Source organism: Pollicipes pollicipes, unplaced genomic scaffold (assembly GCF_011947565.3).
Source record: "Pollicipes pollicipes isolate AB1234 unplaced genomic scaffold, Ppol_2.1 Scaffold_4740;HRSCAF=5597_pilon_pilon_pilon, whole genome shotgun sequence".
Lineage (NCBI taxonomy): Eukaryota > Metazoa > Arthropoda > Thecostraca > Pollicipedomorpha > Pollicipedidae > Pollicipes > Pollicipes pollicipes.
Genome location: NW_023596545.1, coordinates 16,055,727 through 16,074,913, shown reverse-complemented (window position 1 = coordinate 16,074,913; position 19,187 = coordinate 16,055,727). Strand labels below are relative to the sequence as shown.

General features: G+C 53.1%; 1 protein-coding gene and 1 pseudogene across 1 annotated transcript; one reads left to right on the top strand and one right to left on the bottom strand.

The window, feature by feature from the left end:
* LOC119097984 (MOB kinase activator 3A-like) overlaps positions 1-2,566 on the bottom strand; it is a 5,255-nt pseudogene extending 2,689 nt beyond the window's left edge.
* A 304-nt stretch (positions 2,567-2,870) lies between these two features.
* Positions 2,871-18,908, top strand: LOC119097983 (histone-lysine N-methyltransferase SETD1A-like). The gene is made up of 15 exons (XM_037220918.1): positions 2,871-3,022; positions 7,993-8,191; positions 8,718-8,841; positions 9,327-9,419; positions 10,050-10,227; positions 10,597-11,043; positions 11,458-11,557; positions 12,194-12,323; positions 13,127-13,288; positions 14,336-14,928; positions 15,413-15,442; positions 15,686-16,025; positions 17,234-17,431; positions 17,926-18,183; positions 18,500-18,908. The coding sequence occupies exons 2-15, from the start codon at positions 8,016-8,018 to the stop codon at positions 18,671-18,673; spliced, it is 3,003 nt and encodes a 1,000-aa protein (XP_037076813.1). The 5' UTR covers positions 2,871-3,022; positions 7,993-8,015; the 3' UTR covers positions 18,674-18,908.
* Positions 18,909-19,187: the final 279 nt, after the last annotated feature.

Below are 19,187 nucleotides of genomic sequence, written 5' to 3'. Positions count from 1 at the left end.
AGGCTTCGAGGTAGACTTGTGCTCGGGTCCGGGCAAATCGACGTTGCGTGGTCGGAACCAGAATAAACTCAGTTCCACTGATATTTCCATCACAACTTTTTCAACGCAGCCACATCGGTGTTCCTGTCACAACGTCACAAGACATTCGGATGCAAGACAACTATATTCATCTCACTTCATTACAAGGACAAACACATTTAGGAACATGGGAAAGACCTGCCTAGATTACTGTTATCCAGATAATTAATTTCTTAGAATTTCAGGAGGTGATGATGCTGCATGGTCATTAAGCACCCATTAACTATTGCAATTAAATCTCGAAAAAACAGGGATACAGTCACTGAGGGACAGATGGCATCAAGTCATGCCTGACACAAGTTTATTTCACATGCTTATCATACCAACATAGTGTCATGATGGTGCTCAGCACAGACAGAGACAGCCAGCAGTAAATTATGGTGGGAAGCATCTCACCGACTGTGACGGGAAAGAGCGCCTCGTCGTTGATCTGCGCCTCGACCCACTCCATCAAAAGCGTAATGTACTGGGGCGCAGGACAGCGCCGTCGGCTTCTTGTACTTGTGCCCGTCGGCCCAGCGGTACTCAAAACTTGGGCCCTCCCGACATCACCGGGCACGACTCCTCCGTGCAGTGTCGCAGATGGTGCCATAGATCAGGTTGATGCGGTTGAAGAAGTCGACCACTGCGGCAGCAGAGTTCAGGAGCTGCAAGCTTTGTCTCTTACTTGCCTTGCTCAATGTTTTGCACACATGTGTTGGCCCCAAGAACTTGTAATGCCAGTGCACAATTATTTCACAAACTGACAACAACAGACAGTATAGTGAAATGAAATGCAATAGCAAACTGGTGACTAGTGATGAATGGTTGTGGGCTCCCAAAGCCAACACTTACCATGGACAGCAATCCAGTCATTGAGCTGCTCGCAGGAGGCAGCTTGACAGCCAGGCCGCAGATTTAGACCAGAGTTGAGGAGGAGGCCTGGGCGTGCTTGTATAATGAGTACTTCATGGTGCCAGGCTGGAAATTCTTTCTGGGCCTAAAAGTCTGGAACCAAACCAGGACAGTGAGGATTGTGATGCTGCCAGTATAATGATTGTAACACACTACCTGCCCGTGCTTTTATTTATTTGCCATGTAAGGTGGGCAGATTCACTTAATTTTCCTATCTATCTCTACAAACATGAAGGGTAGAGTAACAAAATTCACATGGTAAGTAGGTACTATAAGGATCTGTGCTATCAAAAAAGAGTAATAATGAGTCTAGGTGAACATCTTCCATGACAAGTGAGATCAAACATTTGATTAGGCCTGCTCAAAAGGCAACCCAATGCTGGCTACATCAACTATGTTGGGAACTATAAATTAGAACAATGAAGCTCATAACAAGGATAGGTACTGCAGGAGCCTGAGCTCGAGCGCAAATTCATAATCCCTGATCAGCATTTTCAATATCAGATCAGATGGTAGAATATGTAGAGCTGGCTTGTGAGAGGGACAGGCACCCTTGGGACAGGTGAGAGTGGTGTAGACAATCTCAGTGGTTAAAATATTACAAAATGCATCAAATAACAACATACCGGATAGGTAGCCACCAGCTAATGCAATACTTAATGGCACAATGTTGTGTGCAAGTTTGTTGATATCAGGCCTGATAGGGTAACATGGAGAATAAGGTGTCACTGATTGATAAGAAGCACATAAATAACACAAAACTACATGATATAGCAAATGCAAGAAAAAATACAAGGCAACAGCATGCAAAATAACACAACTCTATAAAACATCAAAAATGCATATATTACAACTGACATGAAGACAAAACAATTAACAATTCACACATTGTGAATGAACACAATTCCTGAGCATAAGCATTTGTTATTTTTTGGAGGCATGTAAAATTTATTGTGAAGGTGAATTTTATCTTAAGGCAACTGGTAACATCAACCATGCTATTTCATGAATATTTTGATATACATGCCACGCTTGGTAGTCTTATATAGTGTAATCAATAAGTGTAAGAAGCACAATGCTTGCATGAAGAATGAGGGTCATAGTTTCAGAACATGACTTTGGGTGGCTGAACAGTGAGAAATGACCCAAAATACCCCAAAATATGCTACCAACCAAATGTTGCTCCATGTCTGGCCTCCTTTCTTCCCATAATGCACAACGCATGCATCATGCACAAGATCAAAATTGCAATATAATTCTTTTGGATTTAAATGGCCCGCATGTTCATCACAACTACTTGTGCTTGCTCTTGTACATTTTCGGGAAAAAATGGAGAAAACCTTTCGATACGCACACAGATATTTCGAAGTACAAGCCACGAGCCCGTCAACGCCCACCATACGGCCTCTTGCCCCTAGGTACCTTAGTAACCAGTTAAATACATACACACTCACCTTGCCCTTCTGAAAGAAATCAACAAGAGCCGACATGTCTCCAATATCTAACTTAAGGGATGAATCAGGATCTGAAAGGGAAATCAAACGCAGTGGTCCCTGCTCGTCTTCATACGCCTTCTCAACAACCGCGCTCCTCACAGGCGCTCGCCCACTGCTAATAAACACTAATCCCAAAATGAGGATAAAATGAAAAGAAGTTTTAAGACGTCTACAACTCCGACGCAGATTCAATTTTGGACATTTCAGTACAAAAGCAATTTTTAAAATGACGTCATATAACGCATTGAACTATCTCAAGAATGAGGAAAATGGAATATCATTACGTCAATGTTTTTTCCCAATATCATCTTTTCGATCCCACCAACTCATAATTGGAATTGTATATCCTAGATAAATTAGCGCCGAGCGCGTTGTGCTATTGACGACGCGAGCCATCCCGCGATGGTGTTTACTCTGCGGGTGCTGTTGGGGTTGGGTGGACCTGCCGTCTCGTCATAACTTTAACTTCACCGCTTCACCCGCGGCTCAGTATTGTGAAGGCAAGGCGTCAAATAATCACGGAATACTTTAAAAATGCTGGTGACTTGCATGAGGTGAGCTTTAGATCAGACCCTCACTAAGCGTGTCACAATGGATCGTTGTCAAATCACCAGTTGGTAATAGTTTGTCAACTCGGCCGCCTTGTACTTTAACTCTTATGAGAACCATTGTCTCCACCAATGGTGTTGGCCCATCGAGAAGTTTGTGCGAAGCCAGTCCAAAAAACCATGTGTAAAGATGAAGATGTGACTTCTCTATGTCACGTTTCTGTCAATAAATGCTGTCAGGTTTAGATTGTTATAGTTTTGGGATATGCTAGTGACCCAGACTAAGATAGATACAGCCTGGTGCAGTGATTAAATTTTCCCATCATTGAAGCGCTCTTGTGCGTGAAATCTAAGTGTCAAAAGTTTAGTTAGTGCATGACTGCCACTAATTGCAACACATGTTCCTCCAGCATTTCATGAACTCGGGGTGCTGTTATGGTACTTTCAGGGAAAAACATTCTGTTATGCCCAAGTACATTGTTTTCATAGTATGTGAGTTGTTAAGTGCATTTTCAAGGAACAATATGCACATATTTTAGGTAGCATTAACTTGTTCGTCATAGATTGAACCGGAGAATGGAGAGATGGGTATCATATTTTGGCTACATGCTTTTATCCAAATAACTATCAGTAGTAAATTCAAAATTGCCAATTTTGAATTTACTACTGATGTTGGCATTGACAAATGCATATAGCTGAATGACCACATATGTCTGCATTCTCCCATTTAGTGTTTGAGGAATAGGGCCATCAATCCTATCTGATCTATAGTGCCCAGTTAAACAGTCTGTTCAATTTGAATGCAAGTAAACCCATGGTATGCTGGTAGTTGGCACTTCCATGTTCTAGCCTCATTACCTTCATCTATGTTGTGTAGGCTCTGGCACAGAATATGGACTTTCAGACAAGAGGAGGGTTGACTGTCTTCTTGTCTTTTTCCTTTGGCTGTCATTGAGTCAAGCAATATTTTTGTTTGCTTCCTGCATTATATTGTTATTAGATTTTCCAGAGATGTTTGCCATATGCCTGCAAACAATCCATTTTCTACCTGTTTATTGACAAAGTTAGTTCCTACCCAGAACAGCATGTTCACATGAAGTATGGCCCTGCTTGACAGATGAGGCTTCCACATCTTACCTTTTTTCCTCTGCTACCTATGCATACAAAAGTTGGCTTACAGATGTGAACCATGTTTTTGCATTGTCAAATGCATGTAGTGCTAGGTATGATAAATATGATGGGACTTGAGCTGTTGCCAGCTGTATAACAGGCACTGGAGCATATAACATACTGGAGCTGTATGACAGGCACTGGAGCCCTGAAAGCATCATACTATGTTGAATATTTATGCTCGTACATTTGTAGGATAGTCATGGTGATAAAGATAAATAGACAGGATCAGTTTGGATAAGACTGTTCATTTTATAGTCATATACATAAGTTCAGGCTATTGTAAATCGCTTTGTGATGGATATTTGGTTGTGTGGTCCTGAGACTCAATGCCCTGAAATTTTGAGGTCATGCATGCCCTTAACTTAATCTAGAAATGTGAAATCTTAAAAGCTTCTGGCTGATCAACAGTGACAGATTTCATCAAGCTTTTTTAGCTTACATTTTTAGGAAGCATTCTAGGATAATATTCAGGCTGTCAGCCTGGTCTTTTTGAGATGGATTCTGAGGTACCACACAAACTCAGTCTGGTAGTAAGAAGGTACCACACAAGCTGTCAGTCTAGCAGTGGTGCAGTGAGAGCCTTGGCAAGGGAGGCACAAGGCTGACAAAGAGCCCCTGATAGTAAAAGGGCCCTCAAAAACATTGCTTAATATGACCCATTTGTTTTTGAGGACATTTTTTCTTATATACACATAACACATTTTTACCTTCTATAACTGGAATATAGGCCAGATGCTGCTTTGATGTCAAGGCTGCCCTAAGTCTATGTTAAATAAAGTGAGAGAATCACTCTAATAACTGCATGAAAGAAATCACTGGCACTGTTTGTTTTGCAGTGGTCCAGTGAACTCTTTTTAAGCCAATAAAACTGAGAAATGTCGTCAGAATTTGTATCTAGGCTATACAGAACTAACAAGGATTTCTTGAATGTAGATTGAAGATCAAAATAGGACAACAATTTTGTATTAACGTGGCCAGGCCATGTTTGTCTGGATATCTTCAACACTTAGTCAGAATTGATTGGTGGTACAGATATGTAACACAGTTTTGAGGGTGCAGGCTCGCATATCTTACAAAAACTACGCTAGGCATCGCAATCTTCTAGGCTGCTCACCGTCTGCCCGCGGCTTGCAGTAGGCCGTGGCCAACAGGTAGACCAAATAGTGTCAGATCTGAAAGAAGTGCCTTTGGATGCTTTTGAACACCAAATTGTACATTTAGAGATATTCCGGGTGTGTGTTTCACCTGTGCGGTTTTTAGGTTGGTAACAGCAGCGCATTGGTCTTAATAGCACCGCGAGAGTAAAATTTATTTATTGTGTTGCTGAATTAATTTTGAAAGACGTTAGAAATATGATTTTACTATGATGATTGTTGCGCACTCGACGCCCGCCCCCTAGCGTTACTTGCAGCGGCTAACGCCGTTCGGTTTTACGAAAAGTGCAACTCAAGCCATCGCTACCCTTGTTCCCCGAGATCACGTCCGTATCATCAGGACTTAGCTGCTGGGGCTGTATGGCGCCACCAGCCTCTCACCCTAGCGGGAAGGGCGGGCACCGCGGATAATGGAATTCCGTGCCTGTGGTTTCCCAGCGCGTCTGGTACGGGGGAAACATGGGATGACCTTGTGCGTTTCGAACTCATTCCGACCCACTCCATTCAGCACTAATGAGACCCCTTATTTCTTAACGGCAAAGGTGCCCCCTTGAGTACGACACTACGGGGCGCATTGTCATTCCCGGTCAATAGCTGAAGGGCCATTCTGTCCCACCGCGGTGTATTCCGGCCGTCACTCTGGCGACACCGGCATCCCCTGGCAAATCCGGGGGCTCTTAGAGGGATGCATCACATCACGTTGGTCCACTCCCTGAGGCGGGAGGCCGTCTTACCCGCGCGGTTGACTTCAGATCGACGCATAAACCGTCATAAACGCAACAACATCCTTGTTCATCGCAGGTAGTCAAATAATTGGCGTCTAGACCCCAGCTGCGGTCAACAGGCCCATGCTGGAAAAGGGTTGGAGGGCCCACTGTTGGGTACTGGGGGCCCTGAATGGCACAGGAATATTTTCTTACATCATTGTGAGCACTCATAAATTCTTGTTCCCTTCCACTGTCAGAGGGTCCCGACCAACACAAGATACCCTCTGCCGTTCAGGCTCCCGTCCCTGTCCGTGTAAAACAAATCTTCCCCTGGCCGATTCGAGGCCCCTTGCTGGCATAAGATGTCCCATTACGCACTGTGGGCCCCTGAACGATACAGGCTCCTGACCGATGTAAATCGCGGGTCTGGCCTTGTCCCTGCTTGGGAAATTGGCCCCCAGAGCTCAGACCAACACGGAGCTGACTGTTCGTTGTTCGCGATCTCTGGCCGAAATAGAGGAACGATCTGTCTCAGGGGTTCCTATAGGTGCAAGAGATCATTTTACTGACATTTGAGATCACAACTCTATGGGCGGGGGTCCTTAATATAACCAACAGCCAGCCCTTCGGACCCTTCAGCCATGCCATCGAGCCTTTGATCTTTGGCCTCGAAATATCCTTCGGCCCCCCTTCGGGCCCCCTCAAACACCGCCCCGTGTCGGGGCCACTTGCCGCCACAGAACCCCTAACCGACACAGGATCCCTCATTGTGTCAAGAACCCCAAACATTATAAATCGCGGGCCCGAGCCACGTTTCTGCTTGGAAAATGGATTTCAAGGGCTCAGACGGACTTGGAGCCGAATGTTCGGTATTCGTGGTCTCTGACCGACTTAGACACCCGCGTTGTTTCAGGGATTCCTAAAACGGTGCTAGAGGACGTCTGACTGACATTTCAGGTCACGACCCCGCAGGCCGCAATTCTTTATGTGACCTGCAGCCAACCCTTCTGGCCCCTATGCCCTCCGACGGGGTCTTTGATAGCCGGTTCCGGTGGGCCGCCCGTGCCGCTCTTCAGGCCTCATCAAACACTTCCCTTGGTCGGCTCAGGGCCCTTGCGAGCACAGGGCCATTGTGCGCGACCCTGTGGGCCGGGGCCCCTGAATGAGACCTCTAACTGGCTTTTCGGAACCTGATCAAGGCACGTGTCCTCTGTGCCCCCCCCCCCCCCCTGCCTGCTCTGCTGCTGTCTAATAGGTAAAATATATCTATTTGGGCCTTGGATTGATATGCTTGATATAGAGGACCACTAAATGGGTGTGGTGCTACAGATCCCAGGCAAGTGTATAGAACCTTCCAAATATATGTTCTATTGAAATTTTGCGTTTATGGGTTCCTGCTGAATCTGCAAATGACCTTTCTGGCAAAAATGTTTTCTTGATAATGTAGTCTTAGTGATATGGGGTGTTCCAAGCAGGAACTAATGGACGTTGGTAATGCTATTGTTTTAGGCCTCTGATGAAGAGTACGAAAATGCTTCCACGGTTTTGTTTCAGTTGTAAAATATTATCTGTCCATTCTAAGATGTTATTTTTCCTCTGTTCATAGTATAGTTTTCATGATCTGGAGTTGTCCAAGCAGGATAAACATGCATTACAACTATCATAGTTGTATACCTTTGAGAAAGAATGAGGACATTGTTTGATTATGATTTTTAGCTCTAACTCTAAAATGTTTGTTTTCTTTTTTGGATGTAGTTGCCAGGATTATGTATTGATTGAAGCCTTGTCCCAGAAAATAAGGTGACATATATGTAATTTCATGATTCACACTATAAAAATTATAACAAGAACTTCCCAACATATTATGCCTGACACACATGTTACATGACCATGGTCATAGGAGGACAGTTGGCAATGTGATGCTCAAGAATGTATTTTTCAGGCAGTGAGTCTCCAATTTGATTTATGATGAATGGAGTCATGGAGCATCACCACAACAGTGCACATCATCACCATCATCAACCAAATCATCATCCTCATCACCATGTAGCAAAAGAGAAACACCCACCACCTCCAAAGTACAAAGCATTCAAGCTGTTATCAGATCCATGCATCATCCAGGGAGCTTCAAAGATCTACAGGTAAGGATGTCTATATCATCTATGGATATTATTGCCACACTGACTGGAGAATGCAAATAGCAAATGTGGTGGCTTGGCCACTTGAAGTTCCAGTCAACATAGCTGTATTTTATATATATATATTTACCATGGAAAATCTTCTGATTGTAGCAGCTTCACCTCACTGATTTCCAACTTTCCTCAGCCATTGAACTATGACATCCATAATTGCGAATCATTATGTATGACGGCAATCAGTGAAAGCTTTCCAAGCGATGTTTGGATATTATTCGAAGTATGTCGCGAATTATGACGCTCATAATATCTTACGACTTTTAAGAGGTTTAAAGCAAAACTGAAGCAGATCTTGAAACATTGTTCGGCCATATTCTCGTAATGCTCTTTGCCGTTTGTTTTATGTGTTTTTTATATCCCTGACGCTTCTGTGTGCCTCCCGAGCAGCAGCTGCAGGTTGTGATGTCCCCACCCCAGTGTGACAGCCCCAGCCTGACCGGACGCCCGTGGCGCGCGCTCCCCGTCGCCGCAGGTACGACGGCCGCGTGCCCAACGACGCCTCGTACCCGACTGTACACGTGCGCGACCCGCGGCCGCCGCTCACGCGCATCTGGTCGCGCATGGAAGTGCTGCAGATGCCTGTGCCCAAGTTTCGGGTAGGTGCACTTGGTGCCGCTGATGGCCGCAGATGCCGGGCGCAGTCAGGCTTCGCGCCGGCGTTTTGAGACGGCCGTTGTATCAAGTTGCATCGGACAGGTTCCAAGCTCAAGTGCTCAAAAGATGCAAATGATCACAAGGCCGCAAACGTGAATGCACTGGACATACAATTTTTCCGTCGTGTCTGGGATTTTGACTATATAGGTCGGGGGGTGCTTTCAGTTGACTTGACTTCATCACTGGGAAATAAGCAACGGCATGATCTGACTTCAGTATGATTTTATCTTCGCGTGAACGAAAAGTATAGTAAATATGACAAAGACCGTTCAAATGATCGCAGCAAAACTGAGTGGATGCAAGGTGCTACCGTCCTCGAGTCCTTTCTTTTGCAGCAGCGCTGTAGGAGTGACACAGTAGAGCGTCAGCCCTAACCCATCGGCTATAGCTTTTTTAATGGAGTGTCAATTTTAACTGTCGTCGCCAGATTGACGAGGACTACGTGGGCATGCCTCCCCCGCTGGAGGTCTCCATCACCAACATCAACGACAACATCGACCAGGCGTTCCTCTCTGAATTGGTAGGTGCCGGAGCGTTCACACTGGTCACGACTCCCGCGCATCCAACATACCGACAGCCGGTGCATACTAGGCTGGGTATGGGCGAGTGGGATGCTTCCCAGGCCACTTCAGCGGCATAACTATGTGTGCTGATACAATCGGGATATCCTGCGCATGTCATGACATACGCATTTCATTTGTGGAGCATGTCTTAGTTTGTCTTGTACAATTGTACATGACACGCTCGGATAGGATGTCACCAACGACAGGGCGCGATATAATGCAGAAAGATGAACCGACGAATTTCCGTACAGTTTTTCCTGCCTCTGCTTGGTACTTTTTGCCTCAGATTTGTCATACTGAGATGCCATGATAGACATGACTGGCTAACACTGGCATAACATGATGTCAACAGTTTTCTGACCGCATAATACCTGTTTTCTTTTTTATATACACTCATTTACTCATTTCGTCGCTTGAATTTCAGGCATCATGTAGCCACATCTTATTATGGAGGTAATGAAGCCAGCTGATCATCAGCGCCTTCACGTCTCAGAATTGCTCATTAGCTGCTGAATTATGTTCTTTCTGGCCACCACATTCTGGACCGCCAGTATCAGCAGTACTGACCTACTTGCATGCTTGCCCAGGTACAAAAGTACGGCGAGCTGGAGGAGCTGACCATCTTTTACCACACGCGCACCGGCAAACACCTGGGCTTGGGCCGGGCCGTGTTCCATCGCGTGGAGGGCGCCCGACTGTGCGCAGAACGGCTCAATCACACCTCGGTCATGGGCAACGTGCTCAACGTCTTCCCAGACGCCTTCGGTGAGCGACGCGTGGTGACCGGCCGACCTTGGCTTCAGAAAGGCGCTGGGTCACTGCAGCCTTCGTCCGGAGTTTGCTGGTAGGCGTGGCTTGCTTGATCCACTGATCGTATCCTGTTATTATTACTGTTTAGGTGGGAGGAGGAGAGCTGCATCTCAGACCCTAGCCATTGAACGTCGCAATATATCGTGCGAGGGGGACGGGGCGGAGAATCTCCAGGCTGATGCCGAGCCCCGAACCCAGGACGTTGCGCACACGGTCGTTGGCGAACACTGGGCCGATGGCGCCCAGCCGTCTGGTGCCGCGCGCAGGTTGTGGCGAGGTCTGCAGCTGGCCGGCGGGCTCTCACGTGGCTGTGCTGCGCGGCAGGGGCCAAGGTGCGGCAGATGGCGGAGGATCTGTCCGAGGACCGGCCCGTGCGTCGCGAGGAGCCGCCACCGGCCCTGCCGCCGCTGGCTGCGCCGGAGCCAGAGCCGGAGCCCGCCGCCGATCCGGAGCCGGAGCCGGAGCCGGAGCCGGAGCGGACGGCCGTCGTCAGGCAGCCTTCGGATCTCGCCGCCGAGCCTTGGGAGTCGGCGACCGGCGCCGCTGTGGACAGCGACGAGGAGCGGCTCGACTTGGATACGCGCATCGCGCAGCTGCTGCAGCGCAAGGCACGCCACGTGCTGGTGCCGTCGTTCGCCGAGATGCTGGACAGCGGCGGCGAGTCGGCGTCCGATTCATGCTCAGAGAGCGGCTCCGACTGGGAGGCGCCGTCGCCGCTCAGCGCCACGCCGTCGCCGTTCGCCTCCCGCGAGCTGTACCTGCGCAGTCACCGCGAGTGGTGACAGACGGAGGCGGAGGCGGGCCGGCGGCGGGGGCCGGCCGGCCGGCGGCGCAGCTCGCTCGACGGCGTGCGCTCGTTCCAGGAGCTGCAGCGACGACTGGGCGGCCTGACCGTGGGCGGCCGGCGGCGGCGGCGCCGCTCGCACAGGCCGTCCGAGCCGCCACCGCAGCCGCCACCGCCGCTGCCGCTGCCGCCACCGCCGCCGCCTCCACCGCAGGAGAACGGCCGACTGGACTGTCCGCCGCCCGGCTACGGGCCGCCGCCCTGCCCGCCGTTCGCGGCGTACCCGCCGCCGCTGCCACCAGACGGCACGTGCCAGCCGGCGCCGTGGCGGCCGCAGGACTGGCCGTACCCGTACCCGTACCCTTACCCGTACCCGTGTCCGCCGCCGGGACCGGGGCCAGGGCCGGGGTTCCAGCAGTACCTGGCGCCTCCGCCCGCCCACCAGTCAAGCGACGCGCCGGCGCCCGAGGCGGAGCCGCTGACGCCCGATCTCGTGTCTCGGTGAGTGGCCGCCGCCGCTGCTGCTGCCGCTGCTGGCAGCTAGAGCTCCGGGACACGCTGCGGATGCGGCACCACGGTTCGTTGGCTGTGCTGGGTCTCCCCAAGCATTGAGCTGCTGTAAGCTGAGGTTGCGGTGTCAGCAATTTCATTTGACCGTTTCCAAGGGTTGCATTATGCTCCTGGTCTTCCTTTAGTGCCGGAGTCGCTCTCCGGGCGTTATGGACACGCTGACACTATCTTTTACGCCTTTTTTGTGTTGTTTTAAATATGTCCTATTACTGCTAACAGGCCAACAGTTGTTTAGTTGCGGTGGGCAGAGCACAGTTGTCTTTAATCTGATATGCTTTTTAAAAAGTTGTGTTTGAAAGAAGGAAGCTGTGATATTAGAATGCTCTGTTATGGGGCATTTCGGTGCGATGTTAGAGAGACGTGCAGGTGTCTCCACAAGCTTTTGGACCACTTTTTGGACACTCAGAAGCTACGTATTTTTGTCTTCTAAGATCCCTTGGGGAAAAACAGAACATGCCATTTGGACGTCTTTAATTTTACATCGCCGTATTTCAGCGCTCTGCGCCAATCGCACTGTCCGGAGTTATTTGTTTTCCAGTGTGCTGACATTTCTGGCTCGTATTTCAGGAGAGCCCTGGACGAAGTCGTCCGGGAGCTCAAACAGATTCTGAAGCGAGACTTCAACAAGAAGATGATCGAGAACACTGCGTACCGCATGCTGGAGAAGTGGTGGGACCGCCAGGCTGAGCTGCATAAGGTATGGGGGCTGTAGTAGTGTATCACGGTATGTAACGCCCTAGTCCAGCATCGTGTTTGCTGTGCGACGATCCCGTCTGTTGAATTCGGAGACACCTGTGCGTCATTGATAGCGTGAGACGGAAAGGAAATTTTCCACATTTGTACCGGGTTTTGAACAGAAACAGCCATCTTGAAAATCATTCGGTGCAGTTCACTGACCTGCCATTCGTAAGACCTAAACCCTACTAGTTTCTGAGCTGTACGCTCGCGAAGATGTGCAGACTATCTCGGGAGATTATATCAAGGTCATCCTGCCATCCATGGCGCCATGATAAGGTCATTCATATGCTGCCATTCCATTAGCCATGCGTCGATCAAGGCCAATGAAAAAGATGATTGTCAGTTCGTTCATGTGTGGCGTTCGTGAGCGCGATTTCCAGTTATAACGACCGTGTATTCGCTCTCGATCATTGCTGTGCAAGATACGATGATGTAATCAAACAGCGCTGTATTGAGGAGCATGTTTACTGAACAGAGAAATTGTATTGTCAAGAGTAGTCTGTTCTACTTAAAAGCACGCCATTAGTTATGTGAGCTGATTTCGTCACATTTGATGTTTGATTCAATGCCTTCATCTGTGGAACATTCCCTTTCATGTATTGCTGCCTTGTCGGTTGTTGGCGTCGGCCGCCCGCTCTGCCGTCCGCTCCGCCGCTGGACGGCTGGTGCGGCCGGCCCGCGTGTTACCGCAGCGTGCTGTCCGCCGTCCGGCGGCGGCCCTCTGTGACCCAGTCGGGCTGACGGGCGCGGTGCGTGCGGCAGGCGCGGGACGAGGAGAGCCGGGCCGGCGGCGCCGCGCCGCTGGCGCCGCCGCGCGCCGACCTCACCTCTCTGCTGGAGAACAGCCGAGGCTCGCTGACCGGTGCCGGCGCTGGCTTCGGCCTCGGCTTCCGCATGGCGCTGCCCAAGATGCCCTCGTTCAGAGTAAGTGGCCGTCGGTCTGCGCTCGCTCGCTCGCTCGCTCGTCTGGCCGGCGCGGCGTAGACAGGGCGCGGTCGGTGTGTGGCTGCCCTTTACGTTAGGTTGGACTGGATGGGTGCAGCATACAGGCCGGGGCGTCATGCACATATCCGTACTGAAGAGCGGCGTGCAGCTGCGTTACAGAGTGGTAGCAGAGCTTTTGAATTTTTTATGTCACGCGTGTGAACCCGCACGCGTCTTGCGAACCAGGAGGACTCATCGCTGTTGGAAGGAACAAAATCGTCCCTATGAGTCCACGACACGATGAACACAAAAATAACTCTTGCCTTCAGACTTCTGTTCGACTCGAACTGGATCATACATCGACTCATGAGTCGTTCATTTTGGGGTGAGCTGAGTCTGCTCATTAGGAAAAATACCGCTTGGAGTCACGAGCTGAATCAGATTCTTCGTTAATTGCATGGTCTGATTCATAAGCCGATCATTTCTAACAATGTTGTCCCAGTCATATGGCTGAGATGAAAATGAGAACATGAGGAAATGCATGACACCTCAGGCAGATTGCCAGATTACTTCAGTGTCGAAAAGAATGACGTAGAGCATTAGTTATAAAGTTTTTTTTGTGCAAAATCAGCACCCAGCTTGCCGTTGTAATTTCTAAACAGCACACACAATATTGTTGATCCTGAACTTAACTTTGCCAAATATCAGTCAAGAACTAAAGGGTATTGTGTGGTACAGACAGACTACATTCCTATACCCTACCCTAAAATCAGTAAAGGATTCTGCTCTTCCTATGAACTCAAGTGATTGTTATACTTTTCATTGTCAGCTGTCACAACAATGAACTAGTCCATGCCTGATCCCTCTACTATCTACTTGAGTCTGAACTGGGCCGAATAAATAAGTGGAACTGCTATGAATCGAGAGATGAATTGGATCCCAAATTATGTTATCCATTCCTGGGCCAACTCAGAATATTTGCCTCCTAGCCGGCCACAACACCGGCAGTGGTGCTCTGACCACTGACGTGTGCCTCTGGACCGACAGCGGAAGATTCCGCGCCGCTCGCCGGCGCCGGCGCCGGATGACGACAGGCGGCAGGCGGCCGACTCCGACTCGGAGGCGGCCTCTGAGCCGGAGCCGGAGCCGGAGCGGCAGGAGCCACAACAGCCCGCGCCGCCGCGGCCGCGCATTTACGACACGTCCAGCGAAGAGGACGAGCCCCCGGCGGAAGAGGAGGACGAGCGGGGATGGAAGGCGAGCAGCGTCAGCAGCAGCCGCAGTAAGGAGAGCAGCAGCAGCGAGAGCGCGAGCAGCAGCAGTAGCAGCAGCAGCAGCAGCAGCAGCAGCGGCAGCAGCAGCAGCGAGGAGAGCGAGACCGAGGCGGACGAGGCGGTGCGCGCACGCTCGGCCGGGGAGCTGGACGAACAGGTGGTGCCGCTGGACGAGGTGCCGGCGGCGGCGGACGAGCAGCCTCGCGCGGCGGGACGCACCGCTGATTCGATCGACGAGGAGGAGCGCGTCGGCTCGGCGATCGAAGCGGTGCTGGCGGCCGGCGCGCGGCCAGAGGAGGATGCCGCCGGCGAGCTGGCGCCGCGCCACCTCAGCACCGCCTCCGACCAGAGGACTCCCGCCACCGGGTGAGTCCGGCGCGGAGCAGGAGCCGGAGCCGGAGCCGGGACGGCACGCCTGACGACCGCAGATCGTGCCTCATGTATCTTTTGACGTAAATGGAATGTTATTTGTAAAATCGTTCGAGCTATCCAGATATCGGAGGACCGGATATCGGAGGTTGGGAGGTCCGGATATCGGAGGTCCGGTGCTCACGGCATGGCCATCCGTCAAGACGGTATATGTGTGTGAGAGTGGGGAAGGGGGGGGGGGTGGATGCCGGGATTTTGCAGGACGTTTCTGGTGTAGATATCTCACCGTCGCCCCGTCCACACGGGTATTAGCTTATGATATGTACCATTTACCGTTGCTACCGTTGACGTATGCCGGTTGCGCACGAAGCTCCCACTGGAGCTGTGCGGTCCCGAGACTGGCGGCGGCGTCCACTCGCTAAACGCCGTCTGTGCCGACCGCCTGGGCGCCGCACTGACACGCTGCCGGTGCCGCTGGCAGGGCTTCGGACTCGCCGGCGCTGCCGGCCACGCCGGGCCGATCTCCGTCACCGGCGCCGGCGCCGGGCATCACCCGGCCGGGCAGCGGCAGCGGCTCACCCTGGGAAGAGCACTCGTACTGCCGGCCGCCGGCGCCGGTGCGCGTCGGCTCGCCCTCGCCTGCCGACATCCGCGCGGCTCTGCTGCAGGACCACGGCTACACGCGGCCGCCGGCGCCGGCGCCGGCTCCCGCTCCAGCGCCGGCGCCCGCGCCTGCCCCAGCGCCCGCGCCCGTTCCGGCGCCCGCCCTCGCGCGGGGTAAACGGAAGCTCGGCGCCCGGGGAGCGGCTGGGCTCGCCAAGCGGGACGTGATGTCGGAGATGGCGCTGCTGTACGAGTTCCTGACGCGCGGCATCACGGCGGAGGACATCGGCTACCTGCACCGCTGCTATGAAAGCCTGCTGGCCGACGATCAGAACAGCTACTGGCTGAACGACACGCACTGGGTGGACCACGCGGCCACCGACCGGCCGGAGAAGCGGCGCCGGCTGACTGAGCCGGCCGCCCACCGCTCCGGCTGCGCGCGCACCGAGGGCTACTACCGCGTCTCGGCTAAGGAGAAAATGAAACACAAGGTGCGTCTGGTTACTGAATGGATTTGCTGCCTTTCTGCTGTTTTTGAACGTTGTGTATTTGCTGTTTCTCTGCTCTCTTCGAACGTTGTGTGTGTACTCTGATATGTAGACGCGAGGAATGCACGCCGCCTTGCTCTCCGGGCGCACCGCGCGCCTGAGTTAGACTGCGTGCCTGAGGCGCTACATCGAGTGGTCAGTCGGCCTTCAATCGGTCGGCCGGGCTGTGTCGCGCTCTGCTGGCTTCTCTTTGGCTCCAAGCTGTTTCGCTGCGATAGCGGCGGCGGCTGTGCCCCGTGCACCAGCCTGCGGTGTCGAGTAACAGACAGTACGTGTAGCCTATGTCGACTGCTGGAGTCTACATCCCGCATGTGTTTGCGGTACACGCCATCTCTGGAGGCTGAGTGTCCGTCCCTTGCCGGGGTTTATTTATCCGCGGTGTCGCGTCGTGCTGTTGAGTAGGGGTCTGCTGTGGTGGTGGTGGGGGGTCGTGTGTGCAGTCTGACACCAGAGGTGGTTTGCTGCGTGGACAAGCGGACTGGCCTGTCCTACACATTTTCTCTCTGTTTGGCCCCCCCCGTTCCGATGATGTTGGGGCCTCACTCCGGAGGCCGGGTCTGACGTTCCTCTGCGCCGACCGTGACGCGTCCATCTGTCGCGGAACCTGCTGTGCCCGTTGGGTCAGGGTCTGATGTCCGTCTATTGCGGGGTCTGACGTATCCGTTGTGTCTTCTGACGTGGCCGCTGTGCCGAACGCCGTCGTGTCGGCCGTGCCGGACCTGGCGGCCCGCCTACTGCATCCGGCGGCCTGACGTGCCCGCTGTGTGTGACCTGACGTGGCCGCTGTCTGACCTGACGTGCCTGCTGTGTGTGACCTGACGTGGCCGCTGTCTGACCTGACGTGGCCGCTGTGTCTGACCTGACGTGTCCGCGGTGTGACCTGACGTGGCCGCTGTGTCTGACCTGACGTGTCCGCTGTGTGTGACCCGACGTGTCCGCTGTGTCTGACCTGACGTGGCCGCTGTGTGTGACCTGACGTGTCCGCTGCGTGTGACCCGACGTCCGCTGTGTCTGACCTGACGTGTCCGCTGTGTGTGACCTGACGTGTCCGCTGTGTGTAACCCGACGTCCGCTGTTTGTGACCTGACGTGGCCGCTGTGTGTGACCTGACGTGGCCGCCGTCGCCCGGGTCTGACGGACCGCCGCCGCAGTACCACTTCGGCCGCTCGGTGGTGGAGGCGACGACGGCGCTGGAGTCGACGGATCAGGCGTCCACGTTGCCGGACCAGCGCGCCAAGGCGGCCACGGCGGCGGCCATCTCCCGAGAGGCGCGCAGCAACCAGCGACGCATCCTCACGGTCCTGGGGGCCGCCACCGAGAGCGAGTTGCTCAAGTTCAACCAGCTGAAGGTGGGCAAGGCGGCGCGGCTCGGCTGATCGTCCAGACAGAGCGAACGCCGTTTGCACGCGTCAAATTAACAATGTTGCCGTACGCGCAGGACGACTGTGGGTGGTACGGATGTATTCTGTACGTGGTGTGCGTGTGGCCGCGATTGTGGTTGTCGTGGCGAGTTACGGACGTGTTTCGGTTAGGACGATTGTGTTTGGCTTACTGGGCAGGAAGGCGTCTTCTAAAGCTACTCCGCAACTGTTATCATTATCTGGCTTATTACCATGCGGAAAGGCGCTTTGTAAGGGTACTCCGCGACTGTTGTCAACGTTTCTTGTGGTTCCTGGGGCGCGTCGCCACACTCCCTGACTGGCGTCACTTGTTATCCGATGCACTCCTGGGAATACCGCCCGTAAGTGCTGGTCGGGCTCAGGGTGCGCCAACCGTGCCCCGAGGTCAGCCCGTTCACAGTGCGTTGTGGCTGCGACCCCTACTGACCGGCCGCCGTCGGCAGTTCCGCAAGAAACAGCTCAAGTTCGGCAAGTCGGCCATCCACGACTGGGGCCTGTTCGCGCTGGAGCCGATCGCCGCCGACGAGATGGTGATCGAGTACGTGGGCCAGCACGTGCGCCAGTCGGTGGCCGACCAGCGCGAGCTGGTGTACGAGCGCCAGGGCATCGGTAGCAGCTACCTCTTCAGGATCGACCGCGACAACATCATCGACGCCACCAAGTGCGGCAACCTGGCCCGCTTTATCAACCACAGCTGCATGGTGAGCTGGCTTACGCCGTGAAGAAACCGAACGTGGTGTACGCGATGTTTGCCACTGGGCAGCTGGGTGGTCCCCTGGAGCCCGATTTTGGAGATGATGTAGCTTTTGGTAGCGTGTGGTAGCGTGTGGCGATGTGGTTCAGGTGTTGAGATGGCGAGATGTGCCCTGCCGATGGCGGCTGCCGCTCGGCTGGCGGCAGCCGCGGCCGCTTCGACGGCCGCCCCTGGCCAGGACTCTGCCAACCGAGCGCGCCGCCCAGGTGCCTGTGCTCTGGTGGTATAGCAGTCGTCCAACCCCGCCCGCCCGCTGCCCGCAGCCCAACTGCTACGCCAAGATCGTGTCGTTGGAGGGCCAGAAGAAGATCGTGATCTACTCGAAGCAGCCGATCGGTGTCAACGAGGAGATCACGTACGACTACAAATTCCCGTACGAGGAGGACAAGATCCCGTGCCTGTGCGGCACGGTCCAGTGTCGTGGTTACCTGAACTAGACCGGCGCGGCGGCCCCTGTCCGGCCGCGCCCGCCCGCCCGTCAGGCGGCGCCCGCCCGCCCCTGTCAGGTGGCGCCCGCCCGCCCGCCCGGCTGGGTCATGTCTAGTCTTTCAGTGTGCGTACTGGTCACCGTCGGGGCGGCGCGCCCACTGTACATGCCCATCTCCCATATCTCGCCCCGCCCGCTCCGTCGCCGCGTCTCTGTACAATGCATGACCACTCAACAGAATACAATGAATGCATACAGAATACGGCGAGTCCTGAGGCCGTCCGTTGCATGTGAGAACGCCGCGGGCGGCGCTTGGTCGGCATGTGCCCGGGGAAATATTTCGAGGGGCCGGTTGAATGTCAGGAATTTCCGGGACTCTTTATCTACGTGTTCCCCCGACTTACATGGCCACATGAATGACAGGACTGACAAGAAGCAACGCAATATTGAAGAACACCAGTGTTCAGCGCGAACGGTCGAATGACGTCCGGGAACCCTAGCCGTGCCCCCACCGCCCTCTCACC

Coding starts and splice junctions, on each gene's coding strand:
- LOC119097983 (XM_037220918.1), top strand. CDS start 8,016: ATGATGAATGGAGTCATGGAGCATCACCACAACAGTGCACATCATCAC. Junction 10,228..10,596: donor CGTCTTCCCAGACGCCTTCG/GTGAGCGACGCG, acceptor GCTGCGCGGCAG/GGGCCAAGGTGCGGCAGATG. Junction 12,324..13,126: donor GCCAGGCTGAGCTGCATAAG/GTATGGGGGCTG, acceptor TGCGTGCGGCAG/GCGCGGGACGAGGAGAGCCG.